General features: G+C 42.4%; 1 protein-coding gene across 1 annotated transcript; it reads left to right on the forward strand.

The window, feature by feature from the left end:
- Window positions 1–3,179: 3,179 nt before the first annotated feature.
- Window positions 3,180–27,013, forward strand: dop1b (DOP1 leucine zipper like protein B). The gene is made up of 38 exons (XM_084361948.1): window positions 3,180–3,382; window positions 7,119–7,296; window positions 7,774–7,955; window positions 8,061–8,231; window positions 9,031–9,220; window positions 9,400–9,498; window positions 10,015–10,138; window positions 10,231–10,340; window positions 11,304–11,415; window positions 11,541–11,661; window positions 11,779–11,898; window positions 12,751–12,859; window positions 13,214–13,450; window positions 13,547–13,851; window positions 14,080–14,477; window positions 14,675–14,946; window positions 15,041–15,193; window positions 15,349–15,449; window positions 16,344–16,534; window positions 16,615–18,184; window positions 19,089–19,188; window positions 19,281–19,472; window positions 19,615–19,737; window positions 19,824–19,958; window positions 20,055–20,110; window positions 20,207–20,311; window positions 20,540–20,606; window positions 20,705–20,861; window positions 21,320–21,402; window positions 21,496–21,605; window positions 21,688–21,837; window positions 23,789–23,850; window positions 24,137–24,265; window positions 24,364–24,500; window positions 24,599–24,654; window positions 24,749–24,892; window positions 25,019–25,151; window positions 25,760–27,013. The coding sequence occupies exons 2-38, from the start codon at window positions 7,159–7,161 to the stop codon at window positions 26,015–26,017; spliced, it is 6,900 nt and encodes a 2,299-aa protein (XP_084218074.1). The 5' UTR covers window positions 3,180–3,382; window positions 7,119–7,158; the 3' UTR covers window positions 26,018–27,013.
- Window positions 27,014–27,350: the final 337 nt, after the last annotated feature.

Raw genomic sequence — 27,350 nt, forward strand, 5'->3', positions numbered from 1 at the left:
TTAACAGATCTAGATGTAAATACTTGGAAATGGAAGCTGACATAATGACTTCTTGTCTCATATTCATATTCTGATGTCTTACCCAAATGTTTTTAGTGTACAGCTTAAATAAAGTTATGGGTACTAGTTTAATAGTTATTTACCTATTAACCTATAGTTAGGTTAATAGCATGCCATATACACACAAGAAGTTAGAACATGAATAAATACACAACAACATCTGCATGGAAGCAAGAGCAACAATGGCGCTCTTACACAGCAAACATTTTGACTTATGTCAGCAGGAGAAACACGGGTGCTACTAATAATGTTACTGATATGTCCTTCAGTGGTAGGCTGCGACACCCACGATGTTGTGTGAAGGAGAGATACCGCATGACCTTCCTTCCTGCTGCTGTCAGACTTTACAATCAACCACACACACATGAATTCAACCATTTTTACTTGTTTACTTCTTATCATTGTACTCTTCCCTTTACTGCTGCAGCACTGCACATATCCCCACACTAGGACTGATAAAGGTTTGGCTTATTTTATATTATCTCACTGATATGTCCATTTAATTGTGACAAAGAAGAGCCAACATGCACCCACACCCAAATGTGATGCATGCAGCCATTATTAATTATTGTGTTATTGATAACATCTGTGCATTTCCTGCTATGACATGTAGAGAGACAACAAGGAACAAGGAAAGTCTCTCTTTTCATGTAGCAGAAAGAGCAAACTTCACTCATTTACATCTGAATCTATTTTGCAGAAGAAAAAGTTGAATAATTCTGATAAATAGATATTAAAGTTTTAAAAGTATTTACTTTAACCTTGGTGACAACAGGAAATGTTCAATAATGAGAGGAGTTTTTTTTTCTTTAAATAAAATATATGGAATCAACACCACAGTACCGGCACCTATTCCAGCTTCATAATTTCAAAGATTATTCTAATTGGTAACTTCTGAAAGCAGTTTGTCGTCAACATTTGAGGAGGGTCTGTAAAGAACTGGGTCATTCATCTACACACACGGTAAACTCACAATGTGACCCTAGCCCTAACCCTTGTATGGTAGGCATTAGGTATGATGGGTGCATCACTTCTTCCGCCTCTCTTCTTATCCTGATACACCCATCACTCTGGAACAGGGTAAATCTGGACTCATCAGACCACATGATCTTTTTCCATTGCTCCAGAGTCCAATCTTTATGCTCCCTTGTAAACTGAAGCCTTTATTTTCCAATTAGCCTCACTGATAAGTGGTTTTCTTTAGGCTACACAGCTGTTTAGTCTCAATCCCTTGAGTTCTCGTCGCATTTTGTGCGTGGAAATGGTCTTACTTCGACCTATTTAACATAGCCGTGAGCTCTACTGTTGTTGTTTTACGATTTGATTTCACCAAACGTTTAAGTGATCTCTGATCATGGTCATTCATGATTTTTTCCCAACCACATTTCTTCCTTGAAGATGATGGTTTACTACTATCCTTCCAGGTTTTAACCCTTGTGCCCCCCTCAAATTTACTACACAAAAAAACACAAAAAATGAATTATTTTCCATTTTATAAATAGTACGGAGATGGGGCTTTGGTGGTGATTAGAGTCTTGGATATGTCAAAGATTAGCAGCAAAATTGATTTGATTGCATTTGTATTTTTTATGTAGTGACAGATACTCCCTCTGGACACCTTTGTGGCCAAAAATGCCTCATTGACTGCCATTCAAACCACATTTTTTAATCTCACTGCCATTACAGTATAAAACCATGCATTATCTAATGTCAGCATTTCATTTTGAAGAAAAGTAGTGATATTTCACATTTTTACTGTTCCACCAGATTCAGCCATTTTCCCATTGTAGGCCGAGGCATGAAATTCTTGTATTTTTGCCAGTTATATTATGGAGCCGTGTGACTACCAGGGGGCCCCAAGAGTGATTGTTTTTTGTGTGTGTGTGTGTGTGTTTAGTTCATTTCCAGCAGCAGACCAGCAGGTCCTGCAGCATGTGACCTGGTGCTCTCCACCTGGTGTGTGTGTGTGTGTGTGTGTGTGTGTGTGTGTGTGTGTGTGTGTGTGTGTGTGTGTGTGTGTGTGTGTGTGTGTGTGTTTAGTTAATTTCCAGCAGCAGACCAGCAGGTCCTGCAGCATGTGACCTGGTGCTCTCTACCTGGTGTGTGTGTGTGTGTGTGTGTGTGTGTGTGTGTGTGTGTGTGTGTGTGTGTGTGTGTGTGTGTGTGCGCACGCGCATGCTTGTGTGTGTGAGATAGTGTGTTTGAATCTGTAAGCACACACTGATCATTTCAGGGGTGAAAAAATGGCATCTTTTGAGGGATGTGTTTTTCATGTGTCTTTGAAGAGGTGCTTGAGTAAAAACATGGCCTCCTGCCTTTGCTGTACTCAAAAACAAAGCAAAAACAACTGTTAGTGTGTTTATGCACCTGCCTGCTTTCAAAGCCAAAGATAAACATGCAGCTTGGCTGAGGGGTCATTTCATTAGTGAGCAGAGAAGGAGAAAGACCTGCAGCCTTTATCTGCCAGCGAGCTGCAGGACTCACCTGAAGAAGACACAAGCTTCGAGGGGGAGTCTGACACGGAAAGCTCACTGGAGTCTAAAACTGAAATATTGATACCAGCATCAGCTACAAAATCCACGTGGTGTGCCATAATTTAAATGTTTTTCATATGATGTGAAACAGGCCTATATTGCTGCTTGACTGCTTAGCTATGCCTAATTTAATGTGTATTGAAAGTGAGGGTATTTTGTACATTACATAATAATAAGCTCTTAATTACATATTATATATATTTGACTTTTTATTTGCAGTAAATAAATAAATAAATAAAAAGCTATGGCTGTTCATTAAGTTGCTGTCTGTGTGATTGCAATATTGTGAACTATCTAGCAGTGAGGTGAGAGGTTTGTAAACACAGTACATCCTGGACTGTACCAAAGCCTGAGGGCAGTGAGTTGACAGTGAGGTCTTAATCTCTACTTTAACGCTGTTTGGTGAAAAACTGGTTTCTTTTTCGCCCTCGGTGAAAAATCAGCTTAAGCGATTCTTGTATTGACTTTTTTGACAACAGTTTGAAGACAAACAGCCCCTTTTCCAGCTTCAGATACCCCCGCCCCACCCCTTCTCTAACCAGGAAGTGAACCGCCCGGCTGCGTTCGGCTCTGAATCAGCTGAGTTTAAGGATCCCGCCCCGTCAGGACTGTCTCTCCTAAGTGGGGATGTTTAGTGACACACTCATCTTCAGGACAAATTACACGTTTGCTACTTATTTTCTTTGAGCCACGGAAGAAGCACCATGAGGACGAGGCTGTCGCTTCTTCGAGTCGGACTGCTTTGAAGCGAGTGTTCTCGGGCGCATCTTGGGCTTGTTTCGCAGTCGGTGAGTCATTGATGCACCTGATAGCTAGCTAATATTGTTTACTGCGGTGGTGTTAGCTCTAACGGACACGTTATATGTTGTCTACTTATAGCGTAGAGTATAATTATATTATTTCTTCCAAAAAAAAACTAAACCATGACGTTTCAATATCACGCTTACGGTTCGTTTGAAATGCATAGCTAGCAATATCACCGAATTCCCCTTGTTCAATCTTAGTATTGGCGAAAATGTGTTTAAGCTAGCTGTACAAAAACATATTTGATAAGCCAACGTGCTGTAAAAAATATCTTACGTGCTGTAAAAATATCTTACGCCTGGTCTCGGAGGCGATGATGTTATCATCCAGTCGGTGGTCTGAGGACGTGTTACATAAGTAGGCTCTACTGATGCCACGATATGTTTACAGGCCAAAAGCTGCAGTAGCCAACTGTCATTTGGCCACAGGTTATGTATTAAGTCTCCTCATCTGCTTTCTCACAGCTAAAACACTGCCACATTAAAGCCTGTGATGGTGGTGTCAGTCAGGTGACTCGTTGTGTGCCATAGTGCGTGTGTCCACCCTCAAAGCACACACTCCTCTGTCTGACAGCAGCCTATAGAAATGCATGATTTTATCACACTTGCTGTTTTGCTGATACATACAATGAGGAAGTGAGAATGTATATTTAGTTCTGCTTCGCCTACACCATTTGATTATCTGGCTGTCACCTGTGATTAAGCTCTTTTTTATGGATCTTCATTTGCTTGTACAAATAAGGTTGCACACATAAGATGAGTCCTTGCAGAAAGAATTGTGGTCCATCTGAGCAGGATCTGTGAGGAATACCATCACCTGAAGCAGGGGTAGGCTGCTGTGTAGTGTGACTTTGTTTTTACACACTCTGCCTTTAACCAGTCTAATATCAAGGCAGTCAATGGGGAAGAAAAGGGTGGATAGTTTAATCCTCTGGTGAGAGGGTTGTAGCCGGGATTTTACAAATACTGCTGTCACGAGTCCTGCATGTGGCTTTTGTGGATTAGATGTTTTTGATGTCTTTAGTCTGGTTTGGTTAGAGGTGGCTAACCAGTTGGCATACATGTTTACTAATTGATGACAGCAATGACACATGTTTTTAAAAGGGTCATGGTAGTATTATTATCAAAATATCTAAACTACAGAAGCTGCAATTTTCTGATGAAGGTAAAATGTTTGACAGAGCAGCATTTTAATGGAAAACTGTAGTGCTGGAGAGATGCTCCGGCCCACAGTTCTTGTTCTCCAGGTATAAGATAACATGCTTTTGGTAGAGACCTCAACAAATGTCACAGCAACCTGATATTAATAGGGTTTTTTCAGTGGACATGAAAATACTGATGCAAAAATGATCATTCCCACTTATCACAACTCATATCACAATCTTAATATCTGTCAAAATTATTATAATACGATTTACCGTATTGTGCAGCCCGAGGTAAGGGTGAGGGTACAGGTGGCAGGAGTCTTTTTTTTCTTCTTGCAGCTCTCTTACATATTTGTGATGTTGTTGTTGTTGTTGTTTATCCTGAGTACTGGTACAAATTCAATTTCCAGGCCACTAAAATGTGTTATTATTAGAGACTGATAGATACTCAATTTTTTGAGGGGCGATGCTGATACCAATATTAGGAAGTAAAATATTTTGATATTGATATATCGACTGATAAGCACACATTTCTGCGACGATTCCTCAAATCATGCATTTGTGACAAAGATAGGAAACGGGATGTTTTACATTTTACATTTGTCTAAAATGACAATCGGTGCACTCAAACAGTAATTTTACTGGGAATTAAATAATTCTAAATTATCCTAAGCATATTCTTCTGCACTCTTTATAAAACACGTTTTCATATATCAGGCAACATATACACTGATACCGATGTATCAGCTATATATTGGTTGGGCACTAGATATTTTGTTAAATTTGCTGTTTGTGTTGTGTTTTTGAGGTTAATCAATAAGCTGCCAAATGTCCTGTTCAGCACATTTAATTGTGTCTATAGTACAGGAGTGTAATTAGTTCATGGAAGGGCTTTGGGAATGACTGCTGAGGTGTACCTGCTGACAGTGTTAAAGGCTGATCCAGATGAATGAGCTACCTCTCCAGTTTTGTCTAACTCACTGACCGTCTTACCTTTTATTTTTCCCCCCACAAGAACTAAACCCAGCTCTTCTTCTGCATCATTTCTGTGGGTCAAGATCTGGGTTAGGCTTTGTTCCCACTTAATTATCCCATTAAAGATGTGCTGAGGCAGCATGATGCTGCAACTATCGCTGTTATTATTTTCATTGTGGTTTTAACTTTAACATATTCATTGTTTTGACGTTTATTTATTACTTGTTTAGTCTGTAAAATGACCACAACAAGTTACAGTGACTGAAGTGATGTCCTCACATTGCTTATCATTTTAACTGAGCAACAAAAAAAGCACAGTATTCAGTATTTAACGGTATTAGAGTACATCAGAAGATTTTACACATTTTTAAAACATAAACCGGCAAATGTTGAGTATTTGTGTTTCATAAATGACTCAAAAGATTAATCTGTGATTGAATTGATTATTTTTCTGTCAATAGACTGATCATTTCTCCAGTAACATAAAGCTGCTCTCAGCACGTGTTGTTGGGTTTGTCCACGATGGTAAAGCCCCTCTCAGCTCAGGCACGAGGAGTCCAGATGTCTGTGCTCCTCTAATCCTGCCCTCTTACTCCCCCCATCTCTCTGTTCAGCTTCATACAAATGAACTGCATGTACACACAGACAGACACACACACAAACACATCACCACTGCCCATGCCATGTGCTTGAAAGCAAGAAAGCTACTCTTTCTAGATCGAAGGAGATTGGTGCCTGTATTGTCTAAAAGTTTTTCTTACCTGTAATTTCTCCTCTGGACATTTTTAAAAGCTGCACGAATCAATATTGTTATAAATCAAATCAAATGACGAGACTAATGTGAAAGTGAGTGCTCGTAGTTCAAACCTACAGAGAATTATCACCCGCCTGCAACCTAACTGTTGGTTTCAGTCTCACTTCTTTAATTTACCTTGTTTCCAGCCACAGTAGGCAGCTGTTTTCAGAAAAGAAAAAAACTGTACACTGTATGCTCGGCACCAAACAGCAGACAGACCAACATTTCCCTCAGGAGTTGGTGGACACCAAAACAGAGCTAAAAGAGGAGGATTATTTCACTTATATCCATCAGATAGCCTAAAACACAACTCCAGATGAATGATAAGGTTGTAATGTGCCTGCTCTCCTGTGCCCATGTGCTATGACCACACTATAAGGTGATCTCGTGTCAATATTGCCCTAGATTTGTCCAAAAAAACTCATTAATGCTGCTTAAAATTTCAATGTGTCGACAAGAGAGACACAAACTAAATCTCTCTTTTCTGCGTGTTTGTGCCCAGCCCATAACTTGTTTTTCTGCAGGGCCAAAGCGTCACTCTTCAGGCTGAGAGACAGGTCAATCGGCCAAACACTGACCAGTTATGAATGAGGACATTTGTCTCCACAGCCTCAGAGCGTGTGTGTATCGGTGAACAGAGCTAATAGGCTAATTCTATTTGCCATAAACAAGCCTCAGAGGCAGAGAAATGTCCGACAGGTTGCAGACAGACAGATACTATCGTGGAGCTAATTGCTCTTGTGAGTTTGATCAGTGTATTTTCTCTTTCCTCAACACATCTCGTTTGGTCTCGCCTCTTTTCCAGAAATATTGTGCTGAACATGCTGCAATCAGACTGATGTATCATGGATCCCGAGGAGTTAGAACTGCAGAATGACTACCGTTACCGTAGCTATGCAGCGGTCATTGAGAAGGCGCTGCGAAACTTTGAGTCTTCGAGCGAGTGGGCAGATCTCATCTCCTCACTGGGCAAACTCAATAAGGTACGGTATGATGCACAGAGTGGAGTTGATTCAATAGAGATGCTGTAACTGCATGTTTACTTGTTTATTTTTTGGGGTTGATATTTAGTGAGTGTCAACTTCACAGCTGGTTTGTGTGTGTCAGTTATCTGTACTTATGAGGAAGTTCTTGTTCGGTGAGTCTCTCTCTCGCTATTGCTCAACTTTACTGCTTCTGGCCGTTTATTTTGGACAATAAATGTGCCACTTTTATTTCCACTTGCAGAGCAGATATTTACTTTGGAGTGTCTCTGTGTGTTAACGAAGCAAAATTGGCCCTTAAAGTACACAGAGGATACGAGAGAAAGAAAAATGTCATCTGTTTAAGCATGACACTGTACTACAAAATCTTTTCTAATGTGTCAGAAGAGTTTGTGTTTCATTGGATAGTTCTGCCAAGTTCTCATATAAAATGTTGGCAAAACCATTCTTTTTCTTTCTTTTGTCTCATTCTTTCAGGCCCTGCAGAGTAACCTCCGCTACTCCCTCCTGCCCAAGAGGTTGATCATAGGGAAGCGTCTCGCCCAGTGTCTGCACCCGGCTTTGCCGAGCGGAGTACACCTCAAGGCTCTGGAGACCTACGAGATCATTTTCAAAATCATTGGTACAAAATGGCTGGCCAAGGATCTGTTCATTTACAGGTAAAGTCGTAGGAAGAAGTCTGAAAGACTGCTTGCTTCAAAAAAGAGAGCTGGTTGGTCACGTGTGCAGCTTTTTATATTTGTGTGTGTTTTACTTGTTTTCAGCTCAGGATTGTTCCCGCTGTTGGGCCATGCAGCCATGGCAGTGAAGCCTGTGCTGCTGACACTTTACGAGCGTTACTATCTCCCGCTGCAGAGGGCTCTGCTGCCTAGTCTTCAGGCCTTCATAACTGGACTACTGCCAGGCCTGGAAGAGGGACTGGAGGTTTATGACAGGTATATGGCACATACTGTTGACATGTCCCTTCATGATGGGGAACATAGGCACTGTCATTTATTTTGAGTCGATCCCGCATGCACCGTTCTGCTGCTGTTAATGCTCACTAGATTACCAGATGTGTATTAATCCACAGCTGATAATCATCCCCCCATAAAATGTCCACTATTAACTCCTGCTTTAGTAACAGTCGTGGAAAACAACAGGACCTGGTTGTTTGAGAAAATCTATTAAGCCCTTTTTGTAAATGAAAATATACATTAGTGAGTCGTTATATAAGGAACAAAAGGGCTCTGAGCTGTGAACAACAGACAGAGAAGGAGAGTGGGAATCCATTAAGAGCTGGACAGTCATTGACTTTTTCCATAAGAATAAAATCCATAATCTGTTGATCTTTAACTATTTATGTATCGCTAGCTTACACAGTACAAGTGCAAGTAGACAGGAGGCTGCAACTTTGTATTAAAGAGTAAATCAGGAAGTGCAAAACCAGAGACCAAGGTATCATTCAAAATATATGAGGAAGACGCAGCTGAACATGAGTTTGAATTTACAACTTCCTAAAGATGTGTCAGTAATAGATTGGGCCACTAATGTACTGACAAAGACTAACACTGGCTGAGTCAGTCGACCTCTTGTCAGTACTTTTATACTGAAACAATCGATTGTTTCGACAGAATTGATTGGTATGACATCACTAACCCCAAGGTCAGACTGCCACTCAGAAATATAGATTCATTAGTGGATGTGTTGTTGAACACAGTCAGTTTCATTCAATCCATTATATCCTCTGTCCAGGACTGATGCGTTGCTGCTCAAGTTGTCCCTGCTGGTGGGTCAGCAGGTCTTCTATGGCGCCTTGTGGGGCACTATGCTGGTCAGCCCTATGGTGCGACTGCCCGCCTCCGTCTTTATAGTCACACATTTTGATCGCATGACGTCCCTGCGGCAGCAGACACACATGCTAGGCTACGACCATAGACTGGTGGTGAGTTACTCTGTTTGTCCTATGGTATGAATCATGTCTAATGATTAAGATCGTAGGGGGAAATATTTGTATTGTGGACACACTTCAGGCATGTTTCAGTTAAGTTACCCTCTGCTCCATCACCATCTTTTGTCATCTGTCTGAACTCCTTCTGAGCTTCTCGGTTTGTCTGTCTTCAGGTGAAGTCAGTGTGTCTTTCTCTACAAGATTCAAATGTCCTGGTGCAAAGGAACATGCTTGAAATCCTGCTCTACTTCTTCCCCTTTGCTGAATGCCTGGTAGGTACACACAAGAACACACTTCCTTTCTGTCTTTTAGGGTTTGATATGCCTTCTGTGATGAGATGGAGGACTCAGGGACAAAATCTTATCAAATGTGGGTCTGTGGTCTAATTTGTGTCAGTTTAGGCATCATGACATGAAAAAGTTTGAGGACCACTGATCTAATTGAAGTGTTTCTCTTCTGTGCAAACTGCTGTTGCTGCTTGAAAACATTGTGTATTGCTGTTGCGAGTTGTCCCCAATTCTACCATCCAGATTCCAAAAAAGTCTGGACTAACAAACAAAATGCAATGATTTGCAAATCCTTTTTTGACCTATATTTAATTAAATGCAGTACCAAGACAAGGTATTTATGGTTCAAACTATAAAATAGTTTTTTGTAAAAGTACTATCATTATATACCTGCAATATGCAAAGGGAGAAGAACCATATTGTCCCAACGTCCTGTTATTACACTCGCCATCTTTCCTGTTATTTCTCAGCCAACTGTTACTCTCTCTTTTGTGTTATTAGGACCCAGTGGAGTCCAGTATTGCCATGAGTGTCAAAGAGGTGATCACAGTGGTGTCTGCAGCCTCACTCACACTGCTGCGCAGAGACATGTCCCTCAACAGACGCCTCTACGCTTGGCTTCTAGGTGCTGATCATTAAAATACACTTCTGTATTGAACTAGCCATTCAGTTTCTCTGTTAACTCAGTGTTGTTTGCCTCTGGATATGTATTTTCAGGGACCGACATAAAAGGAGGAATGGTGGCACCACATCCCACCCTCTCATCTAGCACAGAGGATCATACATCCTACTACTTCACCACCTACTCTAGAGATTGTCTTGTGCAGGTAACTCACTCATGTGTTAACATTCAGCACCAGTGTATCCATTATCCGGTGATTAGCATTTTTTTACCTGGAAAATCTGTTGAAGTCGGTCATGTGGACATATCAATCACTTTGGTCATAATGTCCGGTGAAAAAATAATTTTCTTCTGCTCGTAACAAACATGAAGCAAATTTTTCATGTGGTGCGATTACATACAGAGTAAATTCAAATAAAGCCAGCGCCGACCTCCACTTCCAGCCATTCCCTGTAATGTACTGTAATTAGTCTCTGTTTGTTCTTGATGACTGCTGACATGAGGGGAAATGTACTTCATTAACATAGATTGAGAGTAGAGACTGCAGGAAAATAGCTCGGGCTGAACCGAACACAAACAGACACTCAGACCAAGTCGTCGGAATGAGACTCAACACTTCTATTCGCAGGTTGTCACATACTGACACTTTGGGTTGGTGTTGCAAGACATCAGCGTTCTCCGTGAAGTGTTTTTAAGCTTCATAAACACAAGGATTTCTCCCATTTGTCCAGGACATTGAGAACTTCCCAGGACATGTGAACCTTAAAAAAACATAAATACATGCATATTTTTAGTATAACCTGACAATGTTGTTAAAGAAAAAGAAAGCTTGATGTTTGGAAAAATGCTTATTCCCTTTCCTGTCAAGAGTTAAAGGTGAGAAGATCGATAGCATCAACATGTGTGTAGAAAGTTAGCTTAGCTAAGCATAAAGACTAGAAACGGGGAATTACTAGCTTGGCTCTGTCCTAAGGTAACAAAATCCATCTAGAAGCTCCTCTAAGCAAAGTGTGAAAATGACAAGTTGTGGCTTTATGGGGGGTTGTGCGTGGGACAATTCTCACAAACTCACATTTCATATCTCGGTCAGGTGTGTCTGTTTGAACTGTGCACCACTGTATGTTTGTCACCTGTTCTCATATTCTCATGTTCTTTTCCGTCACTTCAGGCTCTGATTAACATCCTCAAACAGAAAGATGTGGAGAAAGCCCCGGAGAATGTAATTGGATACCTCAGGCCCTTTCGTATCATCATGAGCCTGCTGGATAAACCTGAGATAGGTAGGCAGCACTGAGCTGTACATTACACAAATATGTCAAACAGCTGAAGAACATGATCCACTTAGTTATGATTCAGCTTTATTCTCAGCATCTTTTACTGTCACATTGACCATTTTTCTGTTCAGGCCCGGTGGTCTTGAGCAGTGTCTTGTTGGAGGTGGTCCGAGCCTTCCACAGCTACTGTCGAGAGATGCTGGGGGAGGAAAACATCACCAGCTCAGGGCTCTCAGGCAACCAGCTTGCAAGGTGAGAGCAATAGATCTCTGTTCACTGCTGAATACATATTTAACTGAGCATGTGACACAATTGGAACTGAAAAGTAGAAAAACAGACGATGCTTTCTTGTGTTTTCTTCTTCAACAGTAAGATAAAAGAGAATAAGAATGCATCAGAGATCATAAAGACGGTGAATATGCTCGTGAGCTCCATGAACAGCGAATACCTGTGGGAGTACATGACCCGACGCTTCTGCACTTCTCTCAGGTGAGGCACAATGACAGTCCACTCTAAAACTTCAACCTATCAGGTGTTGACGACATAAACTAAAAAAAATCCATGGAGGCACAATTTTCTTTTGGGCTGTCCATCCCATTCTTGTGAACCCAATATCTCAAGAAGGCATTGAGGGAATTTCATTAAATATAATACAAATGTCTGCTTGGACTCAAGGATGAACTTATTAGAAGTTAGTGGCCAGTTCTGACATTTTATATCCCAAAGGTCAGAGGTTAAATGCACTGCGGCATACATCACAAGGCGGTAATTCGAGTTATCTGTGTACAGAAGTACATGTGTAAAAACCAATATGGCCAAAAGATGTTGGTCCCCTAAAAACAGTAGTAGGCAAAATGTTTTTGAATACTCTGCCCCTTCTTCCTGGAATATTCTATAGAAAGACCTGAGATTCAGAGTTGATTACAACAGGAGAATTGAAGTCATTTTTTAGAGATTGCGCAATGTATTTGCTCTTAAATTTCACTGAAATTGTTTGAGAAATTGCACTTCCTTATGTATGAGAAGTGTCTTTTTTTGTATTGCATTTTGGCTGAATATTATGTTGACTCATTTGTAGTGTGTTACAGTAAATCTTGTGTTCGCATTGTCTTCGTTGTTGTAATGATGTTCATGTTGCCCTCCTGGCCAGGTCCCTCTTGAAAAAGAGACTTAAGTCTCGATGAGGCTTTTACCTGGTTAGATAAAGCATATATATGTATATATTTTGGGAAAGGTCAGCATTTACATAGTAAACAGCATTACAGGATTAAAAAAATTATGTTTTTTAAAAAAAAGGCCAAACTCAAAACTTGGCTTTTTATTTCTGTCTGTGCTCTGTAGTGACAAAGATGACCCACCAACGCCTCCTTGGCAGGACCGCAGTCACCCTGCTCCTTCTGTCGCAGAGATGTCCAATCTCATCATTTTCCTGCTTGACGTTCTCCCTCTGGTAAACAACTCATACTGTTGCTCACAATTGGTTCACTCAGTTGTGAAAAACATTTTTTTGGACACGGACCCGAAACACATATTTGGGAATAATTCAAAATATTTAGATTGACCTGTAAACCAGAATGCTGGAGAGTTACATTTTAGCAAAGCTTAACAAATACTACAAATTTAGAGAAAGAATAAAAAATAATGAGCTTTTTTTTTGTTAGCTCTGGTACTTTTAGTCACAGTTAGGTTAAAACAAATATTGACTATAATTCACCACTAGTTGACCCAATTCTGACTCCACACACACCTACAGAAATGTCTATCCACAAACAGTGTCTTGTACATGTTTGTGTTGTTCCCACAGGAGCTCCATGCTGACATCCAGTCCCAGTTCCTCCCTGATATGCTGAGCACCATGCTGCGGACTCTGCGCAGCCACATGGAAACAGTTAGCCTGGAAGATATCACACATGGTCTACGTGCCTGCTTCAAAGTCCTGAGTAAAATCCAGATGCCTGTGGCTTATATGGACATTGAGGCAGGGGCACACACAGAGGACATTGCGTTACAGTCACCAGAGGAGGAAAGCAAAAAGACTCAGGTTAGGGATTTTACAATTTCTGCCAATGCGTTTTCTTTTTAAATTACATTTTTGATGTTCGTCTGTGCCTCATCATGTCAATTATACTCTATCTAGGATCTAGAGATAGAGGGAAAGAAAGATGGTGGGCAGGTAAATGGTCACCATGGAGATGAAGAGCTGAACAGGGACGGAGGGGACGAGGCAGAGCCTGCAGATGGTGTTTACCCGACACTCCGGTCTGAAGACAGTGGACTGGGCATCAGCGCCTCACCATCAGAGCAGCATCTCCCACCAGGGATCGGCCAGACGGCTGAAGGAAATGGAGTTTTCAAAGAAGACGAGGGAGTGTGGAGGAGGGGAGGGAGTGTAGACACCATGACGCAGTGTCTGCAGGACATCCTTGCCTTCATAACCACAAGGTAAACTACTGAGTCTTTACTAAGTGCTATATCGTTGGCAGCTGGACTTGTATCAGCTCTGAGTGCTGTATTGTCCAGTTGCCTACGTGTGGCACTTAGAATTACCATGACCTGCATGACTGAGAACCTTTATCTACTGAGTCTTTATTAGATTATCTGTAACTTGCATTGGATCTTTTTTATTAACTGTGATTTCCAAATATTGTTTTCCCTCCTACTGTGTTTCAGATACCTGCTAGTGCAGGTGGAGGATGTGAGAGCACCAGAGGAAGTACCCCAGCCTGACCTAACTGCTGCCTCACTGGATCAAAAGACTCTGTTAACGGGCAGAGGGGGACGGGAAATAAAAGACAAACTGACTGAACTGTTCACCCCAAACAAACTTAAACCCCGCTCTACATCTGATGCCCAGCTCCCAGCAGCCCCCACGGAGAAGAAGAAGGGGCCTATGGGCTGTCTGGACTGGGCAGCTGGCTACATGCCCCGCGGCAGGGCAGAGATCTCTGATGCTTGTCGACAGGCCTTCACTGCTACCTGCCACCTGCTGCTGGAGTGCACCACCTTCCCTGTCTACCTAAGCGAAGAGGAGACTCTGGCTCTCCATGCAGACATGTTTGGACACACAGGTCAGCACACAGTTGGATTAGATTATTTTCTTACATTTTCGAAAGCTTCCTCCAGAGCCAGAGAAGACATGAAAAACAGACTGTTTAACAGAAGTGCTCCTCGTGACGATTTAAATGACCTTTATGTGTAAAATCAGTGGATTGCCCCTGTAACCCACAAAAAGGTAATAAATATTCGAATGTTTTGTTTTCCATAGGCAGTGACATGGACAGCCTGCCGGTGTGGTTGACGTCCTTGATGACGCTGTGTTGCCTGTCCAGGGACTACAACATCCAGCACACTGCAGTGGCCTCCCTGTTGGAGCTCATCAACCACTCCCAGTCCTTAGCACTGGTCATCCAGGACAAGCACAGACGCTACCAGACATCTGACTTTAACCCTCTGAGTGGGCGGCTGCAGATGGTCACCGTGCCGCCCATCTACCCTGCTCTGCTTCGTGTCATAGAGGAGCGCACAGATTTCTATAAGGTAAAGTTATAGAATAGAAATATGTTGTTTTTACTTGAAGCTGTAGTTTAAATGTGGTATTTTAAGGGTTTGTCTTTCTTTTGCTGTGTCTCAGAGGGTGTCCCAGGTTCTGTGGAGCCAGCTGGATACAGAGCGGAGAGAGCAGCACATTTCCTGTGTGGAGCTCTTCTACAGACTTCACTGTTTGGCTCCATCAGCATCCATCTGTGAGGACATCATCTGCCAGGCGCTTTTGCACAAAGACAAGGTGAATATACCCGCACACATGCTGAACCACAAGTTGTTTCACACATTTAAATGTTCTTCCCAGCATTTTCTAGATGTGTCACTCTAACTGGGACACACAGACCTACTGAGAAATGTGAGAAAGCCAAAGGTTTGCCTTGTGTTTGTCTGCCCCAGGCTGTTCGGCTGGAAGCACTACACCGCTTCACAGTTCTGTGGCACCTGACCCGGGAGATCCAGTCCAACAGGACCATGTCTCTGAATCGCTCCTTTGACCGGTTAGTACGCAGTGGAAAAGTGGTCAGACAGTAAACATGTCCAAGAACTGTAGCTTGATTATGACCATGAGACACAGCCTTGCTTCTTTGTATCTGTAACCCATTATGAGAAACTTTAAGTGAGTTCAACAGTTTGAAGTTATTTTGACGAGGGCATGATTTTATTTTTGGTTTGGGATCCTTTATTTAGGTTTTGTGACAACTTAATTCCCACCAGACTTAGCTTAAAGGGGCTCTTTGTAACAATTTGTAGTAATTTATAAATCACTTTTTGATTGGCCAAATGTGAGTGGATTGTAACATGTTGTCTCTCTTGGTTGCCTACAAGCCTGTGGACAATGTGTTTAAGATGTTTAGTGCTGCTGGACTGTGGATTTCTTTCTTTCTGGTCGGATTGTCTGCGACAGACCAAAGGATGTGACTTAATGTGTTCTTGAGTGCCTCGTCTCAGTGCCTCTCTCCGCTCTGCTAACAGAGAGCATTTGTTTAGAAATGGAGTCCGCTAACATAAACTAGCGACCGGCTTCCAGCACAACACAGAAGTTCTACAGAGCCCCTTTAAGTTTGGGATGAATGCGAACATTAAGCATGTTAACATGCCAAAGGTGCCAAATTTGTGTTGTTGTGTCCACTAGTGTTGAGAATTTAAGGACTGGTCTCTTCCTTTTTTATTTTCCAGTTTGTATAAGCATTACAGCCTCATAGGGTCAGACTATGAGTTCTCACTGCTGGCACTCATTTGATCCCCATTGAGCTTACTCTGACAAAGTGAAATTGTTCACAACTTGCTGTAAAAATAAAGAATGAAAACACTACAAGAAGAACAGTCACCTTACTTTTTAAGAATTACTTTTCCTTCTTCACTAAATCTGAGTCCGCATGTCTCTCTCTCAGGTGTCTGTGCGTTGTGGTGGACAGTCTGAGCTGTACAGATGGCTCTATTAGTGCAGCAGCTCAGTGCTGGCTGGTCCGGGCTCTTTCCCTCAGTGATGTGATTCGGATCCTGGAGCCTATTTTGTTGTTGCTGCTTCACCCTGCCACTCAGCGCTGCTCCATTCAGAGCGTTAAACAAAATGTTACTGCTGGTAAGTGTTGTGTAAATGATTTAAATTATAATTGGATGAACTTCTTCTGTTTGGCTGAACGTGTGTTTTGCTTCTTGAAGGTGCCCTGAGAGTTCTCAGCAGCAGAAGTCGAAGCTCCACCAAATCTTCTGGAACATCTACGGATGCCATGGCAACAGAGGTCACCACCTTAAATCTCATGAACATTGTGGACCGGGAATCCCTGTGGGCCGAGTTAGACAGTGGTGCGGATTCGGCCAAACTGCCGGACACTTTAGTGTTATCAAGGAGTGAGAGTGAAGAGACAGAAGAAGAGGAGGAAAGAGAGGAAGAGGAGGAGGAGGGTGAGAGTGAACACACTGAGTCAGCTGACACCAGTGGTGCCCAGGCGTCCACTGAGAACTCCAGCTCAGGCTCTGTACCCTTCCGTAGCATCGAGGAAGGAGGTGTACTCAACGGCCTGCGGCGGGCTGAGTCCGAGCACACGCAGGCATCTGATTCACTGTCGAGTGAGGATGAGGAAGATTTGGAGCTGGAGGCCATGGCCAGGTCTCGCCTGCTGAAACAGGAGCGTGAGAAGAGAGAGGCCATCGACTCTCTCTTCCGCCACGTGCTGCTGTATCCTGTGGCGGGCGGCTGGCGCCATCTGCTCCAAGGCTTGGCACTGCTAGACAGCCTGCTGAGGAGCAGTGCTGAGTGCCCTCTGGTGGATGCACTCTCCTCCACCTCTCTGGACACGAGCTCTGCTGCACATTTAAACCTAGTCTCCAACCTCCTGCAGCGCCACCAACAGGCTCAGGATGGTCAGGGCTTCTACGGATGCCTGCTCTCCCCGTCCTCCTCCCCCTCTGTGCCTCCATCCCTACTCATTGAACTGCTGGTGTCCGTGTGTCTGCGGTTCCTGCGCTCTCATTACCCTTCCTATCTGAGCTTGGGTCCTCTTGACCTGCAGGGGAACAGGGAGGTACAGGTGAAGAGTGTGGAGGTGCTGACCCGGATGGTGAACCAGCTTGGCTGCGTGGCACGGGGACAAGAGGGCAATGGGGCCAGTCTGGAGCCAATTCGCAGACTCCTCTCAGGATGTAAAGTGCAGCAGTATGCTCTGCTTACACTCTCTGCATCCATGTATGTCAGCCAGAGGGGAATGGACAAGGGAGCAGCCAAGGGTGCGGAGCTGCTGGAGGAGCAGGGAGGCCTGTCAGAGGAGAGTCTGGTGAATCTCGGAGCAGGAGGGGGTCCGGAACAGTACCCCTTACAAATAGAATTACTGAAACTCCTCCAGGCTCTCATCGTCCTTGAGTACCATGTGTGGCCCGGCGGGGCTGTCTCAGCCGCTAGCCAGGAGCCTCGTGAATCCCCGACTGCCAGCACCCCACTGGCTCGTGAGTGGCAAACTGCAATTCTTTTTCAGCAGTCCATCAAGGCAGCACAGTACGTCCAAAGCCACCCCATCACAGCCCAGGGGATGTTTGTTTCAGCCGCAGCCAGGGCTCTGCAGCCACAGTACGGCTACTCCATGCACCCCCACTGGGTGTCGCTGCTGTGCTCCTCCCTGCCTTACCTGGGTCGCTCATTAAGCATCATCGTGGCGCCGCTTATCAATCAGATCTGCAGGAACTTAGACGAGCTGGTCAAACTTTACGAGCATGATGGAGGAAAGACAAATCAGAGGTAGACTCGTCTAACATATCTTTGCAAACTACGATTTCGCAGCTTTAAGTTTGTCCTTTTTATTGTGTAGGGTCGCTCTCCTGACATGTAAGAATTTAAGTCAACAATAGCCAAACCTACAAAGGGACAATGTTAAAAACCTATATGTAAAAGTAAAGAAAGACAAGAAAACAAATTAAAAGAAGAACATTTTCTAATCAGTGTACGTGGGCATGTGTGCCAGTGTGTATCACTGTAAATGTTTAAGAGCCAGCAGCAGCCATCAGTATATTATTGCCAAAGAAGGAAAACAAAACAATAGTCTCTAAATGTTGGTAAAGGGTAACTCTACTCTAAAGAGTTCTACTGCATATGTGAAAAAAAGTAACATAAGGCCTTTTGTGGCTCCAGAGGAAGCTGCATGTAATCTGATGAATTTCATCCAGTGATTCAGTAGTGATTTCAGTCAGGGGCTAAATTGCATTGTGGGTAATTAATCTCCTTGTTTTGTTTTAGTTTTAAAAAGCTCTCCCCTGGTCTAGCATTGCAGTTATAAATTTGGTATAAATGATCAAAGTCCATGCAGCAAAACGAGAGATATCGCCTTTTTTTAGTCCACACTTTCTTCTTCCCATTCAAAACCTGGCGCCTTCATTACCCACAATGCAACTGCATTGTACTGGAGGCAGTTTATCAGATTGCATGCAGAGGTTCCTCTGGAGCCACAAAGGGCTTTATACTACATATGCAGCAGTACTCTCTGAGACCTGTACACATTTTACTGTGAAAAATTGGTTTAGTTGTGGAACACAGCCACTCACATATTGTGTCTTTACAGCTGGAAGCTAATTTCACATTATCAAAAATACAGTTAAAACATTTTTGTTTTTTAAATGTTTGACCCGTGTTTTTGTCTTCTGATCAGCCTGAGTGGTAGGAGGGAGAACATTGCTCCTGACTACCCTCTGACTCTGCTTGAAGGCCTGACCACCATTACACACTATTGTCTACTGGACAACAAGAGGGTTAGGAACAAAACACACACACATGCACTCAAAAATGCACCTCTTATATCTATGACAATTAAAAACTATTTTTCTCTCTCTTTCTTGGCCAGTCTTTGGTTGCCTGTGATCCTGTGGATGTCCGTAACGCACGCAGCGCTGTGATCGAGGCACTGCCGCACATGCTCAGTAGTATGGCGCTGTTATGGGGGGTGGTCATGAGGGAAGAGTTTCAGAGACGTGGACCTGACTCTGCCCAAAGCAGCAGACACTCGTCTACCTCTGTTTACTTTAAAAGCACCAAGGTGTGTGTTACATACTGAATTTCTTATGCCAGCAAAAATGTGTTTGTTGATCCTGTAATGTTCTTACTTAAATTCAAATATTTATACATGTGCATGTATATTTACGGAGTGCTTCATCCATTCACGGTGTGTGCGTGTTCAGATCTTGCGCCAGCGGATCCTGGAGTTCCTGCTCCCTCTAACTGGGCAGTATGGGGTTAATCTCATGGCTTCACTGGGAGAAGTGTGGAGCAGAAGAAAGAGTAAAAGACGACACAAAAACAAAGTAAGAGCTGCAGTGAGTCCAGAAACAAAGAAAGGACACAGTCACTCCTTCATCTGTCTCACTGACAGGCTTGTTGTCCTCTTTAGGTTTTACCTGTGGCCAGCGAGGCTCGTCTAACCATCGTGGATCTGGTGAAATCTTTGCACACCTTGCACACAGATACCATCCTGCACTTGGTCAAAGAGGTGGTGAAAAAGCCGCACCAGATCAAAGGAGAACAGGTACACAAACATACATACATGCATGAAAAAACTTGTACTCTGGAGGATTATAAATTAAACTGTTCCTTCGTTTTCATATTCTTTTATCTCCATCAGAAATCCAGCCTGGTGGATGTTCCCATGTTACAGTTCAGCTACTCCTATGCCCAGAGGTACGTAGGAAAATTCACTGCAAGTTCCCACCTCAGGTTTTAGAAGACCATCCTATATATGCTCATGTTTGTATAACCTCTTTTTTCTGTGTAAAGTATTTCAGCTCAGGCTCTGCAGGAAAACATTGCTTCTCTCCTCGGTCTGTTGCGGGAGTCTGTTCAACTCAACCTCGCCCCGCCTGGGCACTTCTTACTGCTGGGGTACTTATTCCGTACTCTTATTAGTACTTGTGCTTTACAAAATACTCCTAGGCAGTGCTTACACAGACAGTATCAGGGCATACACACCACAATTGCTCATAAATGCACTGACAAACAACCACAAGGGTCATATTTCATGTTATGAGACTGACAATTATTGACCTGCACATTTCATTACTAATTTCCTTTTGGAAAATATTATATTCATCAGCGATTTCTCTCTCGCAGCATTCTCAATGACTTCGTCAATAGGCTCCCCAACCTGGACAATAAGAAGGACACAAGAGATCTACAGGTATGAGATGCTTGATTTATTGCTATATTTTTGATTGAGATAGCCAGTGAGTGCATGTGAAACACTGTGGTGATATTGATGGTGACATCGTCGTGCAGGAGGTGACTCAGCGGATCCTGGAGGCGGTGGGTGGGATCGCAGGGTCGTCTCTGGAGCAGACCAGCTGGCTCAGCCGCAGCCTGGAGGTCAAAGTTCAGCCTCAGGTGTGCGCTGAAGCAGACGAACCTGATGACGTGGACGCGGACGGTGACCATGGTAACTTAAAATACCTCTGACGCATACATGCATGATGTCATCTGCCATTCTCAGCCACAAGTGGAGAAATTAACCCAGGATATCAAGATAGCCCCCCCTCTCTCAGATTGGACCAAGTAGAGCTTACAAATCTCTATTGTTGCCATGGAAACACTTCTCTTTCTATAGTACATTTAGTATTCAAGGACGGACACAGCTTTTTTTACTTTTCATCCAAATTTTACCTGAGAGAATAGACATGCACCTACATCCATGGAAACCCAGTAGCCCCAGCTAGGACCTGGAAGCAGCGTTGACAAGTGGTAACTCTGGTAGAGGGATCCTGCCTAAGAGGGAAGGATAACTTTAAATCAGCTCAGAGTAACTCTGAGTGATCACTTTTATTCTGTGATAAAAACGTCACAAGCTTGTTACAGTAACAGGTAAACTCAATCTTCTTTCTCTCCTCATCTTGTCAGAGTCAATGGCCCAAGCTAGCACCATGGTCTCCTCTTCAGCTCCCTCAGTTTACAGCGTGCAAGCTCTTGTACTCCTGGCTGAGGTAGGTTTTTTCTTAGGTTTTATATATAGTAAGGGAATGAATATGTGGTCTGTTGTGAGTTGGCATTGTTTAACACATTGTCTCGTTGTTTAGATCTTGGCACCACTTCTGGACATGGTTTACCGCAGCGATGAGAAGGAGAAAGCTGTTCCTCTCATTTCTCGGCTCATGTACTATGTTTTCCCCTACCTGAAGAACCACAGGTAAGTACTGTAGCTGGGCCAACTAAAGCTAACAGCTTTGGTCTTAAAAGACTTCTTCTAACGTGTGCTCTCTTTCCTCTAGTGCCTACAACATGCCCAGCTTTGAAGCGGGTGCTCAGCTGCTGAGCAGTCTGAGTGGGTATGCCTACACCAAAAGAGCCTGGAGGAAAGAGGTCTTTGAGCTCTTCATGGACCCCCTCTTCTTCACCATGGATGCCTCCTGTGCTCCAAGGTCAGTATGTTTCTTTGTTAGATAGGACTTTATTCACAAGCAATTATTTACCACTCTTCTACAACTAGGGAAGGAAAGATAAAAGATACATGATATTTTCATCTCATCCCATGCCTACACACATACAAAGGAGTCATAAAAAGTCACACAAAATAGCTTATCTATATATTTTAGCATTAAATAATAAATAGATGTTATTTATGGAAGTGAGCAGTGGAAGATGACAACATAAAAAGCCCCAGAGAGCTTGATGCTTATGAAAACACACAGAAATGGACAACACAAAAACATATTAAACAGGTATCTTCACCACTTTGGAAAAAAACATGTGCATTGCTGATTTCAGTCAATGCAGGTTTATTTGCACTAAAGAATTGAATACAAACAAACCAAGCTGTCCCAGATTTAGCTTCTTAGGCATGCAGAGTGAGTCTATTTTGGCGTTCAGTTGGAACCTCAGACGGACCCCCTGGGACTTTGCAGACATCTCTGTAATTGCAATGACATATCCCATAACATAGCAGAGCATTCATTCAGTTATTTACCTCTATTCCTTTGGGAAGCAGCTTGGCACAAGTGAATTTTTGCAATTTTATACATGTTAATTATACATAAAGACTATGAGTTACATTTAAATTAAAGCGCTGTCTCCACTGCCACAGTGAGAAGGCTTCCCCACTGCACCTCACAGTCTTGAACCAGATGCATACTCTTCTTTTTAGGTTCTCCCCAGGGTCGTACTTCCATGTCCGGGCTTTTGTCCAGCATTTCCCCATTAACCTTATCTGGACCCAGCTCATCTGCTTGGTGCATCTGGTGTTATCCTTTCACTCACGAGGAGAAGCACTCTCACTGCCACACGCGGTTCTTAGATCTTATTTGGCAAAAACATATTGTTTAAGTTTCTCAGAGTTATAAATCTTACATTTGCGTATTTCCCCTGGATGTTTACCCTTTATTCAGCGATACTCTGAAACCATTAAATCATTATGCTTTCCCAGTGCATAGGCTATAATGTTTAATGACTGAAACCAATAACTAAAATAAGGTACAGTTTACACAATTGCAAGACAAACTTCACCTTACAAAGACGCTAGCAAACATTAATAAAGACATGATCAAATATGTACAAAGTATACTTTTCCCTTCATCAACTGTTTCTCAGTGACACTAAAAAAGTTGTGCACACCCGAAAACACATGTGGACCAAAGAAAAACCAAACGTTTTAGTTCTTTTTCCGACATAACTTACAGAAAACTGACTTCAGTAAGTCACAAATCATGGGAACAACGAGAATTATTTGCCGGTTTTTGTCACTTTTTAGCATCCCCTGGAACAGTTTCCATTTTTATCTGTGCTGCGTACAGTGTTTCTGTGTTTGGTTTGATTTCTGTATTTTTGGTATTTCTCTAAATGCTGTATATGTGTTTTCCTAAGTTGTAATGTTGAACTCTGAAGGTTGCTAGAGAGAAGGTCATTGGTGACCATAGTGGTTAATTTGTCAAACAAATCCAGAGGTTGGCAGGGCTCAAGGTTGAAATTGGTAGAGAGAAGTTTGTGTGAGTAACCATATGACTCCTGAACCATAGCATGCTCAAACCAGTTATGGATTTGGGCTTGACGGGGAGGTGGTGACCTTTTTATTTGTAATGGTGGACATTCTGACCAGTGATTATTTTAAAAGTCTTTCAGAAATTAAAATTTGATATCAAGCACTGTATGCCATGGCCTGTTTAGTCCAGTATAGTTAAAATAGTGATAACTTCTGTGATAAATAAAACAGTTGAAGCTATTAGAGCTATTATTGTAGAGAGTGCATACCATGTATAAACTTATCTCACTGTATGTTTATAAAGATGTATTTTGTCTGTCAGGTGCATTTTGTGTTACTACACGGATGAAATTGAGACCACTAATGTCCTCTGCTCGACTGCCTTTTGTTCTCTTTAGTTGGAAATCCATTATTGACCACCTGTTGACCCATGAGAAGACCATGTTCAAAGACCTCATGAGTGAGTACAGCCTCTAGGAAATGTTTGTGGTGCTGTAAATATACAATGTTCATCTAAATGTGAGAGATAATCTGTGACACAGAAGGTTAATCATGGAGGTTGTTAAAATAATCAGTTAATTAAAAAGAGAATAGAGTTGAACATTGTCGGTTATCCAAAGATCGACAGGCAAAGTGGATCGAAATACCGTGTGCAGTTGAACTGTCACTTCTGGAGGATCAGATTCAAATAACAGAGACATTGATGACTGATTTATTGAGTATTGCTGTGTTTGGTTTTGCTGTAGGCATGCAGAGCAGCTCCCTGAAACTGTTTGCTAGTGTAGACCAGAAACCCATGCTGCTGAAGCGCCAGGCGTTTGCCATGTTCAGTGGAGAACTCGACCAGTATCATCTCTATCTGCCCCTCATCCAAGGTATGCTCCTGGATATCAATGTCAATTTTTATGTTCAGTGTAGTGGTACAAACAAACATTCAAACTGACTGTGTTCACTTCTGTCCCCGTCTTTTCAGAGCGTCTCACCGAGGCTTTGCGTATGAACCCTAGCGCTGCTGTTTCAGCCCAGATATTCCTGATGTTTCGTGTTCTCCTGCTGCGAATTTCATCACAGCACCTCACATCTCTTTGGCCAATCATGGTCACCGAGCTGGTAAGATCTCATCCTCTGAGAGCCTGGCCTATTACACAGGGTCAATTCTGTACAAGTCTCTGTTTTGATTATTTTAATGGAAACGTCTTGTTTTCCAGATTCGCATATTTGCACGTCTAGAGAAAGCTCTGCAGCCAGATAAAGACGTCTCAAAGTGAGTTCATTATCTTATTCATATTTCATTAACACGCTGCTGATGCTGTCTGTAAATACTCAACTTTCTTTTCTTGTGTTTTTGTACCACCTAGGTTGGCTAAAGTGGTGCGCGGAGCCCTCGACAGAAATGGACCAGTGAATTTCTCTCAGGCAGAGTTGGACATGTACCTGTCAGCCTGCAAGTTTCTGGACACCTCCCTGGCTTTTCCTCCAGAGCAGATACCTCTCTTTCAGATGTAAGAGAGCAATTCAGGACATATGAACTACAAAAACTCTTCATAAGTTGTAGTGTTGCATTAGCTGTTTTGAGTATTATTTCCTATCTTACCTTTTTACTGTGTAACTATCTGTTCCGTGTACAGGTATCGTTGGGCATTTGTCCCTGAGGTGGACGTGAACCGCTACAGCGGCCCAGAGACTGCACTGATAGAAGGCGAGCAGGAATGTATACCCCATGTTGTCAGAGTGCTGGAAGGCATACAGCAGCGATATGGGGTAAGAATTAAATTTGAATTTTAAACTTACATTCTTTGCTATTTAAAAGTCGACACTCTTGAATGTTCATCTTGTTGAGAAAAATAAAAATAACTGCTATAATGTTATAATATACACAAGTTTTATTGATAAATAAAACTACACACAGGAGGAAAAATATGTAATTTTTTGATTTTTGAACTGTTCCTTGGAGTCATTGTTTAACCATTCGAAATCACTACAGGATATGATAATGTAACTGACTGTGAAATGAGCACCATATTGCAATATGATGTGTTTAGATATACTGTAGAATATAAAGGGCATAAGTAATTTCCACGGTTAAGCAGTGTGGCATTCTTCCCTTCAACTCTTGTCAATTTCTTAAGCTGGGACACTTGGTCATACATGGTCATCATTTTCGATGATGATGTCATGCAAATCTGGGTCAAATTTTGGTGCAGGAGACTCTTTTTGGCATCATTTTAGTAAATATTCCATGTCCACACAACTTTGTTTATATTGTCTTACAAATGAACACACTGTCCAAAAGTCATGTTCATTGAGGTTTTGTTTTGTAAAAAGACCACATCTCACTCTGATTATCATATCCCGTCCTGTTGTTCCAGACGCTTAACGGGCTGAGTGAGGAATCTTCCACCGAGCGCTTGGAGTTCCCCCTCCTCACTCAGCGCTCCCTGTCCTCCATCACCCAGCTGTTGCCTTTCCTTCGCACCCTTTGCTGTTCCTTCCAGGGCCCTCCCCCTTACAGCAACCCTATGACCCACTTCCCAGTAGCAGACTACCCAGCAGCCAGTTCAGAAGCAGTCCTGAAGAAGCTGGAGTGCATCACTGAAGACGAGTTCCTGGACTCCATGGAGAATTAGAGCTCGAGCATTAAGCTTTCATAACTCGTCTCAAGCTTTTTGACCTGCAGCCATACGAGTGGGATACCTGAAAATAGGCACAACCGGTGATAATGTTGTATTGTGAACTTGGGGGGGGGGAGAAGTTTTAAATTTTGTTTTTTAATGTTTTAACTTGTCTGATCTCTTCATACGTTCATGTAAATTCATGTACCTCTAAGGTGCTCTCACACTGAATCTGTATGTTGTTATTTCAGTGGGCTTTTTGGATATCTGGAAAATCCTGGTCGACGTAATAATGACAAACTCTTGTAGATTAACTCTTCATCTCTCAAGGATCTCAGTTGCTGAACATTCACACATTTAGGTTGTGTCAAACTCTTTGCTTTAGATGGTCTCAGATGGTTTTACCACTAAAAACATTAATAATCTGAACCAATTCCAAATAATTACCTATTGTTATTATTATGCGTGCAGCTTATAATATCAGTAGTTCCAGTTGATATTTTTAGTTTGACACCGAATAACAGATTTCACTGTGAAGAACCTTATTAAGTATTGTGAATATGTTCTTTTGAATCATTCATAACCTCTGGTTAACCACACTCTCTGGTACGTTCATACGTATGTCTGACTGAGAATGTAAAGACTACAGTACATGTCTGTTGTAGAGGTACTTTGTTTTTCGTTGTTATTGGATTCATCACTATGGGACCTCAAAAGATTCTGGCTAAGATTTATGTTCAAGTAAGTTACTGAATGTGATTTGTGTACATCAAGAAAATCTGTTGAAACATTATTGGGTGTACCTCACTGAAATACGTACATGCTTGCCGTTTACTGGTGTTAAAGGGAAATCAGCCTTTCTTTGTGGTTGTTCATCGATACATTTGCCTCTTGTCTTTTTTCCAAAGTGCTGAATGCTTGAGTAATTTATTTTGGATGTTTAAAGGACCATGTCGAGTTTTGACTTAACACGAAGAAGACTCATTCAATAAAATGCTGAAAATGCTTAAATGCGGTGTTTTCACTTTACAGCTTTAGCTTGTTTTTCTGCATTTGGGTTGAGATAAAAATCTCAGGGTTGGAGGTACGAACCCTGGCTCCTCCTGCCCACATGTAGACATGTCCTTTTGACAAGACACTGAAGACTAACCCCTCCTTCCTCGCATTAGGGCTTGCTCCCATTGCTGCGTAGTTGTATGCTATTATAGTGTCTCTTTATATCTTACTTAAAGAACGATGCCCTTAGAGGAGGTAACCGCCAAAATCTTGAAACGCTGCAACTCACCAAAGCCTTTCAAACCATCCTCCTACTTTCCCTCCATTATTTGTCTATTAATTGCTCTTGGCT

Source organism: Pagrus pagrus (assembly GCF_965226575.1).
Source record: "Pagrus pagrus genome assembly, chromosome: 9".
Classification (NCBI taxonomy): Eukaryota; Metazoa; Chordata; class Actinopteri; order Spariformes; family Sparidae; genus Pagrus; species Pagrus pagrus.